The following is a 22,019-nucleotide window of genomic DNA, read 5'->3' as shown; positions in this document are numbered from 1 at the left end:
GGTTAACCCTTATATAAAAAAATTCCAAAAAGGAGGATCAACCCCCGCCCTCTATATGGGTTGATGCATTCATCCATGTATTATTGATTGTTGAACGATGCCAAGCCAAGCCTAGCATCATTCCCGATCCATATTTTGATTGATGAACATCTCTTGATTGGGTGCGATGATGGATTTCGAGAAATCCATCAAGCTTGGTAAGCGATGATCGATTTCTTTGACTGGGTGCTATAGCCGACATAGTTGTTGGGGTGGCAAACTCTATCCCATGCATCCCATCGCAAGTAAATGCATGAACTTTTCTTACGTGCGTCGTCTCCGGCCTGCAGGTTGATGCTTTTAGCATTCTTGTTAATTTCTGCATCCAGCTCTTGCTTCTTTGTTTGCATGCAACATCATTATTTTGTATACAAGTTGATGCACGGCGATGACGAGATGCGCGGCCGGCAACCTGATCTTCACAGCCTCCTTCGTCTATCAAGTGCAACATGCCCATCAGGGCCGGCCACACAGCCATTATTCTTATTTTGTATTTCATCCCAGACTGCAACGGTGCCGGCCTCCTGTGACCCAATGTAAACTACGTATAAGCCATCAGAGGCTGGAAGATTACACTTACTGACTTATGGCCACACTAACTTTTCGAAGCGATCAAGTCCGGAGAGGCGGAGATGTTATTTTCTACCCCTCTGTAAACTAATATAAGAGCGTTTAGATCACTACTTTAGTATTCTAAATGCTTTTATATTAGCTTACGGAGGGAGTACATACAGTTTGATGCTTGTAGCGTTGTTGTTAACGCATGCATCCATCTGTTGCTTGTTTATTTTCTTGCATCATTATTTTTGTACAAGTTGATGCACGGCGAAGATGAGATGCTTGCAGTCGCGACGAGCGCGGCCGGCAACATGCTCTTCACCTCCGTTTATCAAGTGCAACATGCCCATCAGCGCCGGCCATTATTTTATTTCACTTCAATATGTCCATCAGGGACTTGCATGATCCAATATGTCTAAGGTTAATTATAAGATCCGAAACTGGAAGATTAGACCTGACTTATGGTCATACCGACCTTTTTGAAGGGATCAAGTCTTTGCTGAACCATTGTAATTAACAGCCTGTTTGCTTTGCTTGGCTGACAGATGGTCGAAGACTCTGCATCAAGGTGAAGATTATGAGTGCTGTGATGACGACCGATGGAAATAGTATTAGCACAGCACTTGCAACACCCACATGACAAACTAAGCTCAGCTAGTATATATATCACTTCTGCTTCGGTAGACCCCCTCTAAACACAAGGACGGTTCAGATTAGCCCATACCTCTTCATAGGAAGGGGCATGATAGTCATATTTATAAATTCTTCGCCGTACATATACGCTAAACATTTTTTTTAGTCCATGAATGAACGCGCACATCCTCCCGCGCTGGACCGGCCCATGCATCATGTTTTTTTATTTTCTAAAACAGCAAAAATAAGTATGTGCCGCAGAGGATTCGAACCGCACTCCAGCAGTAAGTAGCACAAGCGCAATAACCAACTGGGCAACCGAACAGCTTGTGGTACATATATTGTTTTGACTAAAAATAGAACACAGGAAAAGCGCACTATATCCTGTTTGGTTTTCTTTTCCTCTTTATTTTTCCTTTTCTTTATTTGTTTCCCTTTTCTTTCTTAAATGCGTAAAGATATTTAAATTCGTGAATTTTTCTTCAAAGTGGGTGAACTTTTTTCTCCAAAAATGGTGAAGTTTTTTTCCCAAATTCCTGAACTATTTCTCAAATCAGTGATTTTTTTAAAAAAATATTGAACTTTTTATAAAAATGATGAATTTGATTTTAAAAATCAATGAACTTTTTTTCAAAATCGATAAACTTTTTTTCTAATTTGTGAACTTTTCTGAAAATTGATGAAGTCTTGTTTTACTTTTTCTGATCAATTAGCTTTCTTAAAATCCAGTGAACTTTTTAAATTTTTTGTGAACTTTCTTGAATTCCTAATTATTTATTTTAAAAATTATCTAAAGGTCAATAATCAAGTTGTAATTAAACTCCCTCCTCTTTCTTAATGAGTGTTCTTTGAAATTCATCTTGGATGCTTGGCATGGTGATACTAGTGTGTGGAACAAATTCGAGTCCATTTTATTGATGTGAAAAAGTGCATCCAACCAGCCTACCCGAACCATCACCTTTGAACATGATATGCTTCTTGCCATGCACGAAATGACACCAAAACTTGTCAGTATGTGGCCATGCTCATGGTTGGCCTTCATGCAAAATTTGAAGGAATTCGGACACCTAACACACATTGTGTCACGTTCGGTTAGTGTTTTAGGATTTTTTTCTTCACGGGAAAACCTTAGTAAATGCATAAAAAGTCAGAACTCAATGAAATTTATCATGGATGCTTTGCATGGTGATGTTAGTGTTTCGAAGAAAATTGCTTTCATTTTATTGGTGTGAAATAAAAGTTCAACCAGACTTGCCCTACCGGCCTACTCAAACCACCACCTTTGAACATGGTGTGCTTCTTGCCATGCATGAAATAACACCAATTTTTGCCAGCATGTGAGCATGCTCATGGCAGGCCTTCATAAAAAATTTGAAGAAATTTGGACACCGAACGCTCGTTGCGTCACGTTCGGCTGTGTGTTTTAGGGTTTTTTTTCACTAGGAAAACCCTAGAAAATGTATAAAGGGTCAGAATTCAATGAAACTTATCATGGATGCTTGACATGGTGATACTAGTGTGTGGAAAAAAAATTGGGTCAATTTTATTGATGTGGGCATTTTTTGAAAGAAAAAGAATGAAGAACGAAAAACGAAAAACAACAAGAATGAAAAGAAACAAAAAAGAACAGTAAACCGGTCGTTGAATGATTTAGTTTCATTTTCCTTTTTCTATTTAATAGATGCTCAGAAATTTTAAAAGTGTCTGATTCTTTTATGTGAGCATATTCCTATTTAAACGAACAATAAACAAACATTTTTGTTTAAACGAACAATTTTTCTATTTAATAGGTGTTCAGAAATTTAATCATATTGATGTGACCATTTTCTATTTAAACAAACAATTTTTTGACATATCTGTAAAATTCTCTTGAAATGCGAATATCTGTACTTTATGAACAAAATTTTAAAAAGCGATTTTTAAAATAAAAAAAATAAGTGTGAGAATTTTTAGAAACTAAAAAAGAAACAAAAATGAAAAAAGAAAAATAGAAAAATAGAAAAAGAAATAGTAATAACAGTACCGATTCAACAATGGGCCGGCCCAGCCGCGAACTGAAGTAGAAGAAAATAAAAAAAGAAGTAAAACAGCCAAACATTAGGTTGTTCTAGTTGGTTAATATGGTCTTCCTTAGATCAAGAGGTCTTGAGTTCGATACAAGGTGCCTGCACTATTTTTTAAAATTTAATAAAAAGTGGGTATGATGTCTCGTATGTGTCACATAAGCGTATGAGTATACGGTTTGATGAAATGACTATACCGTCCTTATACGGTTTCTGGAGGGGGGTCTACCGAAGCAGGCCTATATATATATATGGAATGGGACAGGCAAATGCTACTTGGAAACTAAACCAAGAGGGCAAGAGGGAAACAACAATAGGGGTCATCGCATGAGCTTCCTATGCTCACTTGTCGCCCTCCTGCTGATCGTAGCTGTGAGCGCGGATGATGAGGCCGCGTTGCTTGCTTTCGAAGCTCAGCTCAGCCATGGCGGCTCGCTGGCCTCCTGGAACAGCAGCGCCGGCTTCTGCAGCTGGGAAGGCGTGACGTGCCACCGCACGCCAGCACGGGTGGTGGCACTGAGATTGTTCAGCACCGGTCTTGCTGGAACGCTCTCCCCGGCCATCGGGAACCTCTCGTTCCTGCGGACGCTCGATCTAAGCTCCAACTCTTTCCACGGGGACATTCCAGCGAGCCTCGGCCGCCTCCGGCGCCTGCAGAAGCTCATGTTGTACGACAACTCCTTCTCAGGCACATTGCCAGTGAACCTGAGCTCCTGCGTTAGCATCACCGAAATGAATCTGGACAACAACACCCTTGGCGGGCGCATCCCGGCTGAGCTCGGCGACAAGCTCACGTACCTCTCACTGAGACAGAACAGCTTCACAAGGCTCATCCCCGCGTCACTTGGCAATATGTCCCATCTACAACTGCTCGATCTCACCACCAACCAGCTGGTGGGCTCAATCCCATCAGGCCTCGGAAGCATCCAGAGCATGATATATTTCAGTGTCGCAGTTAACCTCGTCACTGGTATGATTCCACATTCTCTCTACAATTGGTCATCACTGGAAGTATTTAGTGTAGGGGGGAATATGCTAGACGGAAGCATTCCGGATGACATCGCAAGCAAGTTTCCCAAGTTGAAATATCTTGCTTTGGGTAGTAATCCCTTCATAGGAATCATCCCTTCCTCAATATCCAACATATCTTCCCTCATATTACTTGACCTCGTGGACAACAGATTTAGTGGGTATGTGCCTCCCACATTGGGGGGGCTCAAAGCTCTCCAATTTGTCAACTTGGGTGAAAATAATCTTGAAGCGAATGACAACAAGGGTTGGGAATTCGTCGCATCTTTGGCAAACTGCAGCCAACTGCGTTCTTTGGTATTCTACACGAATTCTTTCGGAGGACAACTACCAGGTTCAATTGTGAACCTCTCAACAACTCTCCAGCAGTTAATCTTGATGGATAATAGGATCTCTGGGAGTATCCCTGCAGATATCGGTAATTTGATTGGGCTGGAAAGACTTGCGGTAGGATATACTGGCATGTACGGAGTGATTCCAGAGAGCATTGGCAAGCTAGCGAACTTGATCGAGCTTGTCTTGTGCAACAATAGCTTGTCTGGGCTCATACCATCATCGCTAGGAAACCTTTCGCGGTTGAATAGTCTTGATGCAAGTGAAGGCAACTTGGAGGGGCCAATTCCGGTAAGCCTAGGGGAGTTGAAAAACCTCTTTGTACTAGATTTGTCCAAAAATTACCATCTTAACGGTTCGGTACCCAGAGAGATTTTCAAATTACCCGGCCTTTCTTGGTATTTGGACTTGTCATACAATTCCCTTTCTGGACCAATTCCTAATGAAGTTGGTAGTTTAGCAAATCTTAACAAATTGGTTCTATCAGGAAACCGGTTGTCTGGAAAGATACCTGATAGTATTCAGAATTGTGTAGTATTGGAATGGTTATTATTAGACAATAATTCATTTGAGGGAAGCATACCTAAGTCATTGAAGAATATAAAGGGGCTCCGTACACTGAACCTGACCATGAATAATTTCTCTGGTAATATTCCTGAGGCCCTTGGCAGTATTGGAAACCTGCAAGAACTGTACCTAGCACACAACAACTTGTCAGGGTCAATCACATCAGTTCTACAGGATTTGACAAGATTGTCTGAACTGGATATATCCTTCAATAATTTGCAAGGTGAGGTGCCAAGTGAAGGTGTTTTCAGAAACATCACCTACTTAGCGGTTGTTGGGAATATCAATTTGTGTGGTGGTACACCTCAACTTCGTTTGGCTCCATGCTCCAAAAGCCCCTTAAGCAAGAACAAAAAAAAGATGCCAATGTCTCTTGTAATTTTCCTAGCTATAGCTGGAGCAATCTTGTTCTTACTTTCAGTTATTCTTATTGTTTGGATACTTTCCAAGAAGCTCAAACCAAGCCAGAATACATTAGCACACAATTCAATTGTTGATGACCATTATGAGAGAATCCCCTATCAGGCATTAATGAGAGGAACTAACGGATTTTCAGAAGTCAACTTGCTTGGCGGAGGAAGTTATGGTGTGGTTTATAAGTGTGTTTTGGACACTGAAGAAAGAACATTGGCTGTCAAAGTATTTGCTAGGTATTCCAAGAGTTTTGAGGCTGAATGTGAGGCCATGAGAAGGATACGACATCGTTGTATCATTAAGATCATTACTTCTTGTTCGAGCATCAATCACCAAGGTCAAGAGTTCAAGGCATTGGTTTTTGAGTTCATGCCCAATGGTAACTTGGATGGATGGCTTCATAAAAAATCGCAAGAGCCCACAAGAAACAACACACTCAACCTTGCCCAGAGGCTTGATATTGCTGTCGATATTGTGGCAGCAACAACACAGCCTTGGGCGCCTCCCTCCTCCCCTGCTACACAGCCGACGGCCCCCCCTCCCAGGGGGTCTACACACTTAATAAAAGTGTGTACCTCTGTAGCAACAACATTATCTTGAAAACCTGAGAAAAATGGTGCTACGTGTTCAGTGTATTCCTGCCTTAAATGGATGTCTCTGGCTGTAGTATCCAATACAGTTGCAAGATTAGCTGCTAACATGTAACTCAGGCTCGAGCTCTTTTCTGGTCCATTGTTTTCAGTAATATCTTGTTCCTGAGTGGGTTCATGTATCTTTGCTTCTGTATGTGTTCTTTTCACCTCTGGATTCTGGATGGGTGTTCCAGCAATTTCAATAGTTGGTATCTGTTCAATAAAAAAAGGCCATTGGGTGTGCAAAAGCTGTTAGTTAACAAAAAAACGGAACAAATAAATAAATTCAGAAAATGTCAAATGACCTCTGCAGCTGGCTCAACAACTTTATTGCGTTCGGCGTGAGTTGACTGTGCTATCGGTGTTGAAAATCCATCTCCATTCTCAACTCCATGGAAAATTTCCTGCCGGGTTGGTGAAACAGTGGATTAACACAAGAAAAAAGAATGTAAAAACCACATAAGAAAACCAGAGAAATAAAAACAGGAAAAAAGAAGAATTGTTAATGGGCCACAAAATAACAAAAACCTTTATTTTGTCTTGGACCACTGCTTTCTGAACTGCTGAGGTTGTGGACTCCTGTGAGCTTCTTTTTGTTCTCTTCTTTGTCTGACTTTGATCTGAGAACACATACATAATTATTTTAACACAAAATAAAATGATTTAAAAAGAAAAGTTTGAATAGGGCACACAAAAAGAAACTTTGTTCATTGAATGAGAAAAACTAGATATGAGAACGAACCACTATTTATTTCGGACCCATTAGAATCAAGTCGGACAGTGCTACGAGACAAAATTCCTTCGTTGGTTTGCATGTGCATATTCTGGCTTGACTCTAACTTGATAGTTTCTTGTGAGCCATTCAATGAAGAGGAGATGATGTGCAGTGTATCAAGCAACACTTGCTTTGCTATCAAACATGTTCTCAAGTTTTCATCCTTCATGCGCTCATGGAAATTAAGAAAAATATCTTCCTTGACCTGATAAAAAAAAATTATTGTACAAAAAACTCAAATAAGAAAAAGAGGGAAAAGTTAGCTTGCTTGATGGTGCATGCTACAGTGTCCAAAAAGGTATTTTATATGTTACATTATCTGGAAAGGAGTTCCCTAAAACCCTTTCAATAGCTTTTCTTATGTTAGAATTTTTTGCAGTACTGGCCCATGCAGCAGCTTTGTCCGCGTAGCATGTTTCCACCTCATCTTTTATCTGATTAAAAAAAGGGAAAAAGAAGAAAAATGGTGTTAGTTGTGGAACAATGTAAGAAAAAAAGGTGAGCACAAAAACAAAGAGTTATAAGGGTCTCAGATCACTTAGAAAAAAATGGATCTTACTTCCAGAGCTCCATATAGTCCATCTTTGCCAATAAGCATGTCGCTGAAGTGTTTCACAGTTTGACCTTTCCAAAAGCAAATCCTTGGCATTACTGTGGGTATGGATATAGCTCCAAAATTGTTGAAGTCTAGACAGCGAACCTAGATAAAGAACAAGTAGAAGCACTCTTGATTATGTTGAAAAAATGACAATGCTGTTGTTTAACCAGTTAACAAAACAATGGATTAAAAAAGAAAAAAAGGACTTACTGCTAGGTGGTATATGCAGCCACCCAAAGTTGTTGTTATCCGTTTCTCCTTTATCTTATCTTTCTGATTCTTCTTTACATAACACATGCCCCAATCGTGGACAAAGTTGCACCAGTTGAGGTTTTTCAGATTTGATACATCCACTAGAGCTCCCATATACTTTGTGCTAGGTTTGGTGTTGGATGTAGGGCATAGAAATGTTGCAAGGGCAACTATCAAGAAGCACCGTATATATTCTTCATCTGAGAATTCTTCAGTCAATAACTTGTTGCCGAAGAAACTTATTGAAGGCACTTCCGTTAGTCCAAACAAGGAGAGAAACTCAGTTTTGCCAATCTCCTCGTCGAGTGTGCTGATTGGGGTACTCCCTGCTGGTATTCCAAGCACCAAAGATACCACTTCAGCATTGAGAGGAATAGATTTGCCTCTGAGCACAATTGATTCATCTGTTCTGCTGACATTGTCGGCGATCCACTGAGCGAATGGCCTAGGGACATGACAGTCATCAACTTCAAGCATGTATCCGAATCCAGCGTTCCTCACAAGCTCCATTCTGTAATTGCTTTTGCAAACACTATCAACTATCTTGGCAAAATACCCTATGCTAAACCTGCTATACGCACTTGCTCTTCCTTTATTCAAACATTGTTGGGCTGCTCCCATCTGAGCCCTTGACCTCTGATAATTAACCAAAGAAGACAAAGTTAAAATTTGTAACTCAGCTGTACCAAACAAAAAAGTACTTGGCATGATAACACAGTACTATATAAAAAAACGATGGTGTGGTAGGTAAAAGATGTTAATAGAAATAAAAAACAATTTACCTTTCTGCTTTGCTTCTTCAAAACATTCCTCCTCTCATGTTTTCTCCCATCACTCTTTTGCAGCTGCATACAAAAGGAACAAAAAACAAAAGTTAGGCTCTTATAGAATAGATTGTATTCAAACAAAAAATGAACTTATGATGACAAAAAAGGCATGAAAACGTGAAAAAAGTTTGGTGCGGTGAAAGAATGATTTACCATTTTTCTGATACCATCAATCAACATTCCATCTGATGCTTCTGTTTCAGTTAAATCAATATTAGAGTCCTCATCTTCGGAAACCTTGCAATGAAAAGTTTGGTCCATGTCTTCAAGGTCGATATTGCTCTCTGAATTTTTACGGTTTGTATCTCTGTTTACATCCCCCTATAGAAAGAAACAAGAATTTTGAAGAAAAATAGTCAACTATCAACTGAGCACAAAAAACTATCATTGCACGTAAAAAAAGAGGATGTTAAAAATGCAACATCACACTGATATCATAATCCAACCATGATAAAAAAGAGAGTTTCTGCCTGCAGTAAACGGAGGGGCACATCTAATAGTAGATAGACAAAGAATGACACATCTACTTAATCTACATTGTCATCTCCTTAATCATTTGGCAAACATGGTAAATTAGCTAATATATCAGTGCCACACATGGCAAACATGAAACTAGCAAAGATGGATGTTGAAGGGCCAATTATAACACCCGAGTTAGGTCTATTTGATTTCGGTTGCGACTACTTCTATACCATTGACAAAGCCAGCGGCCAAGAAAAACAAAACAGGTCGGTTCAAAAACATAAAACATGGCTAATTCATCAAGCACAGCCACATAGGATGTCAACAAAAATAACTAGCAGATATAGTAACATTAATACTCAGATCGACCAGAAGTACCACCATAGAAACATCCTCTTACAAGTAACCACGACTATACACTGACCATCATCCATCCAACGATTTCCATCAAGCATTACTACTAATACTACTATGTAACCAGGTTACAATGGATAGGCAATAACCAAGAGTCAAGTATTATGGCAGAAATGCATCATTATTTCTAATTTGATACTACACACATTTGAATAGACACCAAAATCTAGCAAGCAGTAGGTATTTATAGGGACATACTACAGCATAGCAGGTTTTAATGTTGTTAAATTTATACCGAACATTTATACTTATGTCAAATAACATTTTTAGTTAAAATAATGTGGTAAGTTATATATACACGTTACATTATTCTTGTTTTTTCAATACATTACGTGCTAACATATATTTTTGCAAAATCACTTAGTTGTGAGAAACTAAGGAAAGAATTGAAATTCTTCCCTCAAAAGAACAGAAAAGGAAAGAAAAGAAATTGCATTGCTACTCGACTTAGTTTGTTATAAATTTGCATGAATATAATATATTTGTATCCTTAAGAATCTTGGTAGATATCTCTAACGTGAATGAGGTATAAAATATCCTGATGTCGTTTCAAGGTTATGATTACTTATGCACAGAAAGAGACGACTCCGGAGTATACTAGGCGTTTACGAGGTGGTCTTCGCCGTCACCCTCTCTGCTGCTTGTGTGCTGCACCGCTGATGCGGCTCTTTCGCATGCACGACTACACAAACATCAGCTGGATGCCAATGCCTGCCAAAGGAATCAGTACTTATTGTGGGATAATCAACGAATGGGATTCCTAATGCATGCTTAATTAAGAGAGATTCCTTCCTAAGACACGCTTGCATGCGTAAAAGGATTCCTAAGAAATATGGTGGGCAATTAAGAGAGATTCCTAATACATGGTGCATGGGCGCTGCATAATAAAGGTGAGTCCTTATGAGATCATTAAAAAAGGGATTCAATGCATGCATACTTGCATTGCACGTTGTAAATGAGGTGCCCTTTACATAATCACCATGTTAATTTCGTAATGCATTGCTAAGTAAACCGGATTCAGGCTAAGTGGCGGGTAATTAAAGAGGAATCCTAAGAGGCACACTTCATGCTTGCTGCATAATTAATATTAAAAAAGGTAACTTGCTGCTATGTGATTACAAGTATTACCTTAATGCATGGCTTCTATTTGATGTTACTAAAACATACTCTCAATATATTTCTCCACACCATCTTATGCATGCAATGACCACGGCAGCTATGTGCTCCCCTTTCGTTTTCAGCTTCGCTTGCTCAAGAATTGGCACAAGCGCAAATCCCGGTTTTTATGGGTACACAAATTCTTTCGCAAAACAATCCATCTTATGCATACAAAGGCAGCCACGAAATCGTTTCTCTAACAATGTTAATCTTGCTAACAAGTACTAGCAGAACTCTGTTGTCTGGTTAGATGTCTGACAAATCCTCTTAGCAGAAAAGTCATCACAGTGATCCGCCAAGAGTCGCTTATTCCACGATTGTCGGTTGCTCTGCAGAGCATGCAGCAAGGCGTGCCCGTAGTCTTCTTGTTCTCCATCATGGTGCAGCGGCAAGTGAACGGCGGAAGCAAAGGCAGCTCGGGGTTAGAGCAAGCTGGGACGGTAGCCAGTGTAGACGTTCCACCGCTTCTCGTTAGTTTTCTTCCAAGCAAATTCAGGATGTGCTTGAGTAGCCGGCAGCTGATTCTCATGGTCCCATTCCGAGAAACAGCCCACAGCGGCCTGCTGCTTATTCTCCATGATGTTATACTTGTAAAGATGGTAGCCCAACCTATAACACAGCATGCCGTCGCCGGCGTCGAACCAGACGCCGCACGGCTGGACGCTGCTGTCATCCTCCACGTAGAAGGTATATTGCTGCTTCCAGCCATGCAACCTTACGCCGCCGTCCATGTTGCCGTGCGGCAGGTACCAGAAAGAGACCTGCCACCTGCGCATGGCCGGTGACGCGAATGGCGACCCACAAGTGTCCGCGCAACTCGAAGGGGTGCACGTGCCCGGCTTCCGTCATGGTGGAATCCATCGGGAGGCGGTACGTGCAGTGCGCCTATGTGGCGACATCTATAGCTAGATCCGATCAGGCATCCAGTAATGCTCCAGCCGCTCAGTCACCACGTACAGCTTGCAGTCCACGAGCGTTGGCGGTGACGAGTAGAAGTTCGGAATTGCGCGGTACCGGAACACACGTGGGTGCCGACACCACCTATTACCACCCCCACACCCAAGGTGAACACGTCCAAGTAGCTCCGCAACGTCCCTAGCGATAGGTCGTCCCACGAGGTCAGAGAGGCAGAAGAGCTTGTACTGGTGGGAGGAGGGACTGAATCCCATGGCGTACTTGATGAGACTCATGAGAGGCATGATGTTGGGTGGAGCCTGGGTTGCACACAATTAAGTGGCAAGTAACTGTGCGTCTACTCCAATCCATGCTCCTGTGCTTGCAGAGCACTAGGCCATTGCAGCAATCCATAAGCTCCAGTTGCGGATGGTGTGGCAAGAAACTAAGTGATCCATCAATTTGCTCAACGTTTCAGGTCTGGCCAAGAAGCTTGGTAGCCTTCTTATTGAAGTCTTGGTACTGGCAGAAAAGACCTGTGGGGATTTTGGGCAGATTCTTTCGGTAGTTTGGATCAGGGGAGAAGGCAAGCCAGGGTTTCCAGACACATTTGAAGCGGCAAAAAGACTTGAGCAGCAGCCGGGAGAGGATTTCCACAATCAGATCATCAGGTAGCATACTGGCATTCATATAGTCCATCCCTTTATTATGGCAGTAGCAGTTCACTGGAAGTGTCCGAAGTGGTAATATAAGAAGCAAGTTTCTTTGAACTTGGAAAGAAAGAAACCTACGGAATCCGACAATTTTATCAAACAAAACAAATTTATAAGAGAAGAAAATGATAAATAGACATTTGCCCAGCGCACATACTACTTAGGAGGAAAGACAAGGTATATAACTATGCTGTAGTAAGTAACTTTATTAAAATCTGGAAGGTGATGGTACATGTATTAGTAGAATAGTTAAGAACTTCTTGTAACACGGTGCTAGGCCGGTAGGGTTTAAGCAAAGTTAAATGAAAAGGGAAAGCAGGGCAAAGGAAAAGGAAGATGAAAAGGGAAAGCAGGGGCAAGCAAACTGCAGATAATGACCATTAGTGAGGAAACTTCAACGAAGGTTCCCTTTTTTCAGTAAACTAAATACCATACCCAACTACTCATGTGTGCAGATTAACCAATTGATGCATACCCAGCCATGTATGAAATGGTTCCCGTTTAAACATGATAACTTATGCCAAATGGAGCACAGGATGGATCCTTCAGGTCGTTACTGTAGACAAGTCTGGTTCCTACTCAGCCACTCGGCCGTTATTGTACTTTCTTCAGTTGGTTCCTACTATATCCTGTTAGTGTCTTTTTCGCTTAATAACATTCATGCAGAACAATATGAGGGTCTACAGCTTTTCATTGAGGGTATTTTACTGACCAGTAGCTTTTTTTTATATATGTTAATCTCGTATGTGCTATAAAAAGTTCTGAAAACAAAACAAAACATAAATAAGGTAGAAATTAAAATATGAGGTTGGTTGTTTGTCTTCAACACTATTTAGTGGTGATGTCATGAATTCCACAGGGGAAAAACCTTGCCATCAATCCTCCTCTCGGCAGTATGATGGTTGCTAGCATCATTGTCCTAACATGGAGAGTGGCGACGTTTCTTGGATGATTTGTGGCATCGCAAAGCACTTAACATGGCGTGCTCGAATTGCTCGTCGCGCTCATCTTCATGTTTGTGCTGTGCGGTGGCCAGATCATGAGGTAGGAGTAGAGTCTGGCGGTAGCCCCCCGTAGATGATGCACCGGCGATTGGCACCAGTTGGCCATGATGGCAGCCGGAGTTTGAGGTCCCATCCTGGGAAACGGTGTGCAGCTTCCTCCTCCACCTCCTCCTTGTTGGTGTCGTACTTGTAGAGGTCGTCTCCCATGATGCAGCACAACATCCCTTCATCGTCGACCCATGCACGCTTGGGGTCATAGTTGGAACTTGGAATAGTGGCTTACTGGGCGATCGCTCTAGAATTTGTAGCACAATTCCTAATGGCCGTGCAGCTTCTCGCCCAGAGCCGGTGTCATGACCCAGAGTTGGACTGAAACACGAGGCCAGTGTAGGACGTGTACGGCAACGCAGGGATCGCCATGCAGCTCCATGGCGTCCATGTGTACTTTTAGGCACTCATGGTAATCCGGTAGAGGACACGTGCAGAGGACTTGCCTCACTCTCCACGCTGATCACAAACATCTTGTCGGGCTTCCGGTCTTTCGTTCCCACATACAACTTGCCGTTGATGAGCACAGCCGGAAACTCGACCTCATATATTAGGTGGCGTCGAGGGAATTCCGGTTGCCTCCACCACCCTTCACCGCCTAAGCCAAACCCTAAACCTTAGGTAGTTGTCAGGCGTCGACAAACCACAGAGGGGTAAACAGAACAGCTTCTCAACGGTGACGGGGTTGCACACGAACACCAGCTCCCGTCTTCCGTTGAACAGGCGAGTGGATTGCAAACCGGGTGCGAGGACAATGAATCCGTTGCACACGTTGGTGAGTTGGTATCCCTCGGCCAGGCCCATGACGCAGCACATTGTTGTGGGCTTGTCCGACGAGATGCTGAACACGGTAGTCTCCATGCTCTTCCCCAGTGGCTTCGACTGTGAGACGAGCAAGGCCTGCGCGGCGCCGGAGACGATGTGGGCGTCCAGGAAGGATGGGTCCGTCAGGAGGCGGCGCCATTGCCTGGACACGCAGCGGCAGCGGACGACGTCCCTGGTCGGCAGCCTCAGCAGGATGTCACGCAGAATCTGCTCGGCCACAGATTCCATCCTAGTATTGTCGGCGTCGGCGAACACCAGATCGGGCTGATCTCAGCAACCATATGGATACGTTTAGATGCCAAATGGCAGGCTCTACTTATCATATCCTTAACGGTATGTCTAGGACACATCTAGATGTGACATAGTTATGTCACATCTAACCTGATGTTCACTATGTTTATGGTCTATTTTTTTTATCCCAGCTTTTTTTGGTCCTTGTTGCTGTCTTATTTGTGGGAGCTTAGATGTGACATTCTTAGAAAACATCTAGATGTGAATTAGACAAACTGATAACAAAATATCCTATACCAGGCTTGTCGGCGCTTTTCATCTTGCATCATACGACTCCTATGTATCGCTTAGGGCTAGGGTTCGAGAGGAGCTCGTGGGCCTTGAGCGCGGGAAACTAGCCCAGCCCGTGAGCAACTTTGCCGGAATCTACTATATCTAAATAGCTAGTCCCCACTACTAGGAATACTCTTGCTTCTCCTTGAGCCACATCACCTAAATTGATTTAGCCGTTGGATATACTCAATCAGACTACAATAGCCATTGGATCTACCCATTAAGATCCACCAACGCATGCATGCAGAGCATGTAGTAATATATCTAAATAGCTAGCCCCTACTACTAGAAATTCTCTTGCTCCTCCTTGAGCCACATCACCTAAATTGATTTAGCCGTTGGATATACTCAATCAGACTACAATAGCCATTGGATCTACCCATTAAGATCCACCAACGCATACATGCAGAGCATGTAGTAAATGATGCCTAAGGAGTGTTTTAATCAATAAAAAGCTGATGCATGCATGCAACTCATACTCGGGTGCTAGCACTATGAAAGAAAGTGACGGATGCATACATATTTATAATGTTTTCGTCCAATTCTGCACTTATACATAGAGATCTACATTTTTTTATTTAAAATATTGATAAACATATTATCTTGCTACAAGAGAAATTGTAAAGACACTAGCTAGGTTGATTAGTTCAGCCTAATTTTTATTTCATACAAACTCCCAGAGCAACGCCCGGGGCATTCTTCTAGTTCCTTAAAAAACTACTACCAGAAGAAAAATATCTCTGTTGATATGCGTACGTGGTGAAAGGATAAGAGACAAGCGATCGCTAAAAGTGATGCACCTTTTTATTGGCCGAGCACAAATACGTATGTCGGTTTTTTTAAAGGACTCAAATCTATTACTCCCTGCCATCAATATTACTTGCCGCTCATTTAGTATGACTCTAATACACAGTTGTATTAAATGTGCAACAAGTAATATGTACGGATCGGAGGGAGAATAAGAGTTGAACCGAAGTACAAAGCAATCTGAGCATACTGCAAATTACATCAAGGTTGTTGGACTATCAATCAACTACCGCGCTCCCAGAAGGAGCCGATCCGTCGCTTTTGTCGCTCCCATACCAGACCAAGTGGTGACTGAAAACTAAAAGCATGAAAACTGCTAATGAAAACTATTGGTAACTGAAGTGTTTTGTTTTATTGCTTTACCCTTCTAGGGAGACTTGGAGTAAAAAAGAAGCCATAGTACGTTTAAGGGATGGCAATGGGTAGGGTATGGACGGGTACGACACTTTTCTACCCAAACCCATACCCAAATCTTTCTGTACGCACCCACTTCACTATCCATGGGCGCAAATTGGTACCCATGCCCATACCCATCGGGTATCCTTTACCCAATGGATATCCGGTGGGTACAATATATAGCATTGACATGACAAAAGTAAGATGAGAAAAAGGGCTAAATTCAGGTACCCATCCCGTGGGTACAATATATAGCCTTGGTTGGGGATGAATCGACGAGGATTCAGTAACCCGACTCTTGATTGCTTCAAGGAAAACCAGAGAAGATAGTACTGGGGCGATGGCCGGCTATGGCCTATGGTCTGTGGGCTAGTTAAGAACTCAAGATAATTATTTACTCACATATTATAGGGTTTAATTTATTTTATTAATTTTCTGGGTATCCATTGGGTTACCCATGGGTATAATTTCATATCCATATGCTACCCATGCTTTTTGCGGGTATGGATACCCATACCCATGGGTATGAAGTGGTAAAAAGTCTCACCCATGCCCACTATTTTCGGGTAGGGTACCCGCGGGTACCCATACCCATGGGCAAAACTGCCATCTCTAGTTTAACCTATTCTATCTCTATATTCTTATTTCTATTTTAAACACATTTATATTCTAACATTCTCTCTCAGTCATGGCGGGAGTAAAGAGGACGATTCCGACTGAATTTGAAGTCTTGTGCTCCCGTCATCTTCTCCATTGATCCATCATCGACCGTGCCGGCACCTGGGTGGTGGCTGCATCCCCTTCTGCTGCCTTCCTTGTTTCTCCTCTATTCCCTCCCGCAGTCACAGCGGGAGTGGTGTGGACGATAGTGAGCACGCGGATGCTGTTAACTAGAGTTGTTGCCGATGATTTGCTGTAAACCAAGCCATTAATGTCGATGCCGAGGTAGACAATAATAGTGATGTAGCTGTGGTCGAGGTATTTGTGCTCAATGGTGTAGTCGTGATGGATGATGAAGCCACACAAAGCAGGAGACACATAAAAATGCGCTATGTTGTAGATTACAGAGATGTTGTCATGGACGATGCAACTTGTGAATGTCTGAGGGTGCCGTCGTCGATGAGTCCACCAGTTTTGCCACGACCATAGGAAACCCATCGAGCAGACATCGGTTTTTTCAAAACTTTGTGGCCATGTAGAGGTCGTCACTATAGTGACTCTGTGTCAATACAGTCGTACCGTCATGGATGAAGCCGTCATCGAGGTCGCGTCTTGTAGAAAACTATGTCAGAGGACACTAGGTGTCCATCTTTTGGACATGATGGGGGCCGTGCGTTGACGACGATGGTGATCAAGAACACGTTCATGAAGACCTTGGCCATGAAGTGTCAGCGATGGCATTGCAGCGGCGTGTCGACCATAATGTGTCGCTTGAAGCCGTCCCTCGCGGCGACCAAGTGTCGATGCCGTGCCGTGTCGCGCCGAAGAATTTGATGTAGAAATAAATCACTTTCCACACTGGCCTGGCGTGTGGATGGTGTATGTCATGGTAGCTTCACGTAAAAGTGCTCGACGAAGATTTTTTTTTAAGGCTTGATGTAGTCGTATAGCTTGATGTCGTGGGCAGGGTCATTGAAGATCTCTCGGTGTAGGTGGCATCGCTCGGATCGAGGAAGCTGTGTTTTTTCTTACAAAAATGCTAGACTTACGGAGACCTTTTACAGGATTTAACGGACTGACCTCTCTCCTCACTAACCTCGGCCCAGCACGTAAAACTCCCGTACGTGTAGCATTGCCGTTTTTCTTATGCAGTGCTCGGTGCCGTCCGCGTGCACCTTGTGTCATTGTGTGGTCCGACTCATGCTGCACGTACATGTGTGTTGTCGTTGTAGACCCCACATCGTGCGCATGGAATCCGATGCTGGTGTAAAGGATCACGTGGAGCCATCGTTGTACTTGTTCAGTATATAGTATATAAAAAACTGTTGTTGTTGTTCTGTTCTGTCGTCCCAGATAACTTGAATTCAGAATTTAACCGGTCAAGATCATCGTTTTCTTGAAGAACAGTACTAAAAATTTGACACTTGAATTTATAATTCAAGTGAATGCTAGAAAAGTGTCCAGTGTCACCACTATGAGCAGGTCAAGCGTTGTTTCTGACAGGCAATGCACTACTTTAAACATATGGTGGGCAGCCGGAGATCTTTGATGGTGCATCTCGTTATCTCCCGCGGCTGGTGGTGCATGGAGGCCATCTTCTGCTCGAGGAGAAACTGCCTAGTGCTTGGGAAGGACACTACACCTTCTCCGGTGATCTCCCTACAAGCTACTATTCCATCAACCATAACCGTAGGGGTGTCTAGGTCGACGGGGATAGTATGCTCTGCTGCATCATGGGCTACCACCTGTACAAGTATGACATCACAAACAAGAAGGAACACAAACTGGAGCTTGGTCGTTTATATATTAGCATGTGACCCTGAACTCAGGCTTCCCTCAGATGGAAACCACCAATGGATCCTCTACGGTGGCTACAATCCTAGTTTACTCTCCATTTAGGATCTTAAAGCGGAGCAGCACCTCGACAACGAGGAGTAGCAATTTGAGCACAGCTTGTTACGTGCTCTGCAATCAGTGACAACTGATAAGATTGCTGCTAGCTGGAGGACTCATCGCTAAGGCCCCGTCTCAGAGCTGTGTAAGCAACTAGGCATACAACCATATAATTTCGTTTATTTAGCTTGACCAGGGTATTTTACCGTTAAGGATCAAACTGCTACTTTAATTGATCGTGTGCAATTAGTTTACCATTAAATGTATGCAAGCCCAAGGACAAAGGCGGACTCGGAGTGCTTAATCTGGATAAGTTTGCTAAGGATTTGCGGCTTCGATGGCTATGGTTCGAATGGGCTGACAAGAGCAAGCCATGGATTGGCATGGGGACGCCGTTCACAGAGGATGATCGCCACTTCTTTGCGGCTGCCACTTTGGTCACTGTTGGAAATGGACGAACTGCACAATTTTGGAACTCGTCGTGGCTCAACGGCTTACGCCCCCCGTGACATCGCGCCGGACCTCTTTGCCCTCTCTCGCAAGAAGAACTCCTCGTTCCAGCAAGCCATGACCAACAATCTTCGGATCACTTTTATTGATGGCACCAACGGTCTGTCCCTCGCACATATCGAGCAGTTTGCTGACGTTTGGGAAAGATTATCATCGGTGGCCCTAGTGGAAGAGGTGGAAGATTCGATTATTTGGAAGTTCACTAAGGATGGGATATATTCTGCTTCCTCGGCATACAAGGCTCAGTTTGAAGGTCTGACATCCTCTGATTTTGAGCAGTCCGTATGGAGGGCATGGGCTCCCCCGAGGTGCAAATTTTTTGCTTGGCTAGTTCTTCAAAATAGGATCTGGACATCTGACCGCTTGATCTGTCGTGGCTGGCCCAACTGCGGATTGTGCCCTCTCTGTAAGCATGCACAGGAGTCCGCTGCTCACCTTCTCTTCCAATGCCGCTTCACATTGCGCATTTGGAACGACATCCTGCCGTGGGTTGGAATGCACCACATCTCTATTACTTCATGGTTGGCGAGTGCTTCGGTCAAAGGATGGTGGAACCGTAACCTCCCGATTCGCCTCGGCTCCCCCAAAGCCCTTGCCTCATTGATGATGCTCATCTCATAGGAGATTTGGTCCGAGAGAAACGGTAGAGTCTTCCGCAACGTGGCGGTCCCTTCGATGGTCATCATTAACAAGATCAAGCACGAGGTGTCGCTCTGGGTTTTGGCGGGTGCCAAGCACTTGGGTATTGTAATGCCGCGAGAGTAGTTTTTCTTTACTTTGCCGCTTGCCGCTCCTGTCTAATACCTTCTTCCTTAATCAATGAAATGGCAAGTCTTTTGCCTCGTTAAAAAAAAAGTATGGAGAAGTCGGTTTGTGCCCCTGCCGAAGAAGTTCCATATTCAAAACCTGCCACTCAAATTTGTGTATTTTGCTGTGTGCCACTAACACTTGCGAAGAAATTAGGTCCGTGCCACACCACACCGACTCCGTGACTTGCCGTCAAGTTATCGTCTATTTCTTCTATTTGCTTACATTAGGCACCCACCAATTGTCATGTCAACCGCACCTCTATGGGAGTCACCACCTGTCAGGTCAACTACAAAGGGCCACGGGAGACGTGTTTGACCATAAATGAATATTGCCACGTCAATCACACCTCTAAGGAATCTGAATATGTTTTTTTTTGTATCAAGGTCGGGAGTTCGAAAGGGCGGGGGAGGGAGGCGGGTCAACTTGTAGGTGAAACTCTAGCTTCAAAGTCAAGGTATTTTCTGCTTTTGCTTCTGCACACCAGGAATCTATTCTAGACATTGAAAAGCACTGACCATATACTCTTCTTATGATCAAGTGTTGTCTCTATCTGGCAATTAACAAAAGTTAGAAACTGTTAATACACCATTAGCAGGTCAAGTGTTGTCTCTATCTGGCAATGCACTACTTCAAACATATGTTGGGCAGCCGGAGGTCTTTGATGGTGCATTTCTCTATCCTCTCGCTGATAGGCTCTCCATCGAGGCACGGGTGATTTCCATAGACCCAAAATGTGGGCCGACATCGACTGACATCGAGCACCTCAAGGTGTGGGCAGTGGTCGAGGAGGGAGACAAGTAGCTCTTTCTGGAAATAGCCGCTCCACAGCTCGAGGCGCTGCAGCAGAGGGAGGTTCTTGATTATCTTTGTGATAAGCTTTGTGTCACAGATGTAAGGCCAGTATAAGACAACAAGCTTCCTCAGCAAAGGCGCTCTGCAGGTTCATTAACAGAGGCAGTCTCAGACTGAAGTCAGCCAAAACCATACAACTCTACCTCGTTCATGGAGGCCAATTCAATCCAAAATTTAACCACCATAATCCAGACCAAACCAAACTACGTACGTTTTCCACCCAGCCATCCAAACCATATTTTGTTTCTGGATTGAATATGCAGTCTGAAAACGTGGACACAAGAAGCTGGCGTGCTCGCCAACCCATGCCCGTGAAGATAGAGAAGAGGCGAAGAGCGTACTGGTGACCTTGTACGCCTCCACGCCCACCAACAGCTCCATCTCCATGTGTTGGGACGAACCCGGATAGCTCTCTCTCTCTCTCACTCTTTCACGTGAAGGTGGAAGAAGGAGTATAGCGGACACAAGGTTTTTTGCGGTGACAAACACCTCGCCGCACAAACGACGCAACCCCGCACGAACGTTGTTTCTCTTCTTTCGAGCTCAAACTCGACTCTGGACCACACCGGATCATACATGGGACACTACACTCGAGCGTGGGCACCAGGACGCTGTGTCCAAGGGAGAAGATGTCGAGGAGCCAGCAGGGCGCGAGCACGCTGACGTGCACCTGGAATCTTTTGGTGACACTGCTGTAGACGGGCGAGTGCGCCAGCCAGCGCACGGTCAGGTCTAGGTAGACTTATATTGATGGAAGGGTGTACGTGCCTGTTGGCTGAGGTAGACTAGGACAACGGCGTCGACGTAGCCGATGAACGACTCACACCGGCCGGCGCTGCGCTCCACTGCAGCGTGCGCCATGGCCTTCCATCCTGCCAGAGGTGGTTCGTCCCACCGACGACGATAAACAAGATTGATGCGCCGCCATAGCAGGGCTTCGTTCAGGGCTAGCCGCCGCCAGGGTGAGCACACGAGCTCTGCGCCGCCGAGGATGTCGGCCTGCGGAAGTTGGCTGAGGATGATGCATAGGACGTCACGGGCAACGACGCCCAGTCCGTCCACTCACCCTCGCGGCGCCAACGACGCTGAGACGCGGCCGCCGGGCAGGTTAGGGTTTTGCTCTTCCTCTTCTTTGTATCCATCCAATTATTTCCTGTTTGCATACGCAAGACGGACGGTTTATAGATGCCGCAGCCATAAGAAACAACGTCAGTGCCATCTGCCATGGACCAGGGGCCTAAAAGTCACGTAAAAAACATTCATGAATTTGTTTTTCCAAAAGATTGGAA

At 43.8% G+C, this 22,019-nt stretch overlaps 1 protein-coding gene and 1 pseudogene across 1 annotated transcript; both read right to left on the bottom strand.

Moving 5' to 3' along the window:
• LOC123146429 (uncharacterized) overlaps positions 1–21,591 on the bottom strand; it is a 119,919-nt pseudogene extending 98,328 nt beyond the window's left edge.
• LOC123140663 (uncharacterized) lies at positions 5,505–10,068 on the bottom strand. The gene is made up of 9 exons (XM_044559946.1): positions 8,874–10,068; positions 8,676–8,738; positions 7,852–8,529; positions 7,603–7,743; positions 7,358–7,477; positions 7,011–7,248; positions 6,797–6,888; positions 6,574–6,672; positions 5,505–6,481 (listed from the first exon to the last, which is right to left on the bottom strand). Exons 1-9 carry the CDS (start codon positions 8,979–8,981, stop codon positions 6,035–6,037), a joined length of 1,986 nt encoding a protein of 661 aa, XP_044415881.1. The 5' UTR covers positions 8,982–10,068; the 3' UTR covers positions 5,505–6,034.
• Positions 21,592–22,019: the final 428 nt, after the last annotated feature.

Source organism: Triticum aestivum, chromosome 6D (genome assembly GCF_018294505.1).
Source record: "Triticum aestivum cultivar Chinese Spring chromosome 6D, IWGSC CS RefSeq v2.1, whole genome shotgun sequence".
Lineage (NCBI taxonomy): Eukaryota > Viridiplantae > Streptophyta > Magnoliopsida > Poales > Poaceae > Triticum > Triticum aestivum.
Note: the sequence above shows the minus strand (reverse complement) of the source record. Positions and strands in the feature narration are given on the sequence as shown.

What these genes read in the sequence shown, in the direction of transcription:
- LOC123140663 (XM_044559946.1), bottom strand. Translation starts at nt 8,981, where the DNA reads ATGGACCAAACTTTTCATTGCAAGGTTTCCGAAGATGAGGACTCTAAT. An exon ending in TGAAGAAGCAAAGCAGAAAG is followed by an intron (nt 8,530 to 8,675) that starts GTAAATTGTTTT and finishes GTTAATTATCAG; the next exon opens with AGGTCAAGGGCTCAGATGGG. An exon ending in GGAACTCCTTTCCAGATAAT is followed by an intron (nt 7,249 to 7,357) that starts GTAACATATAAA and finishes TTTTTTTATCAG; the next exon opens with GTCAAGGAAGATATTTTTCT.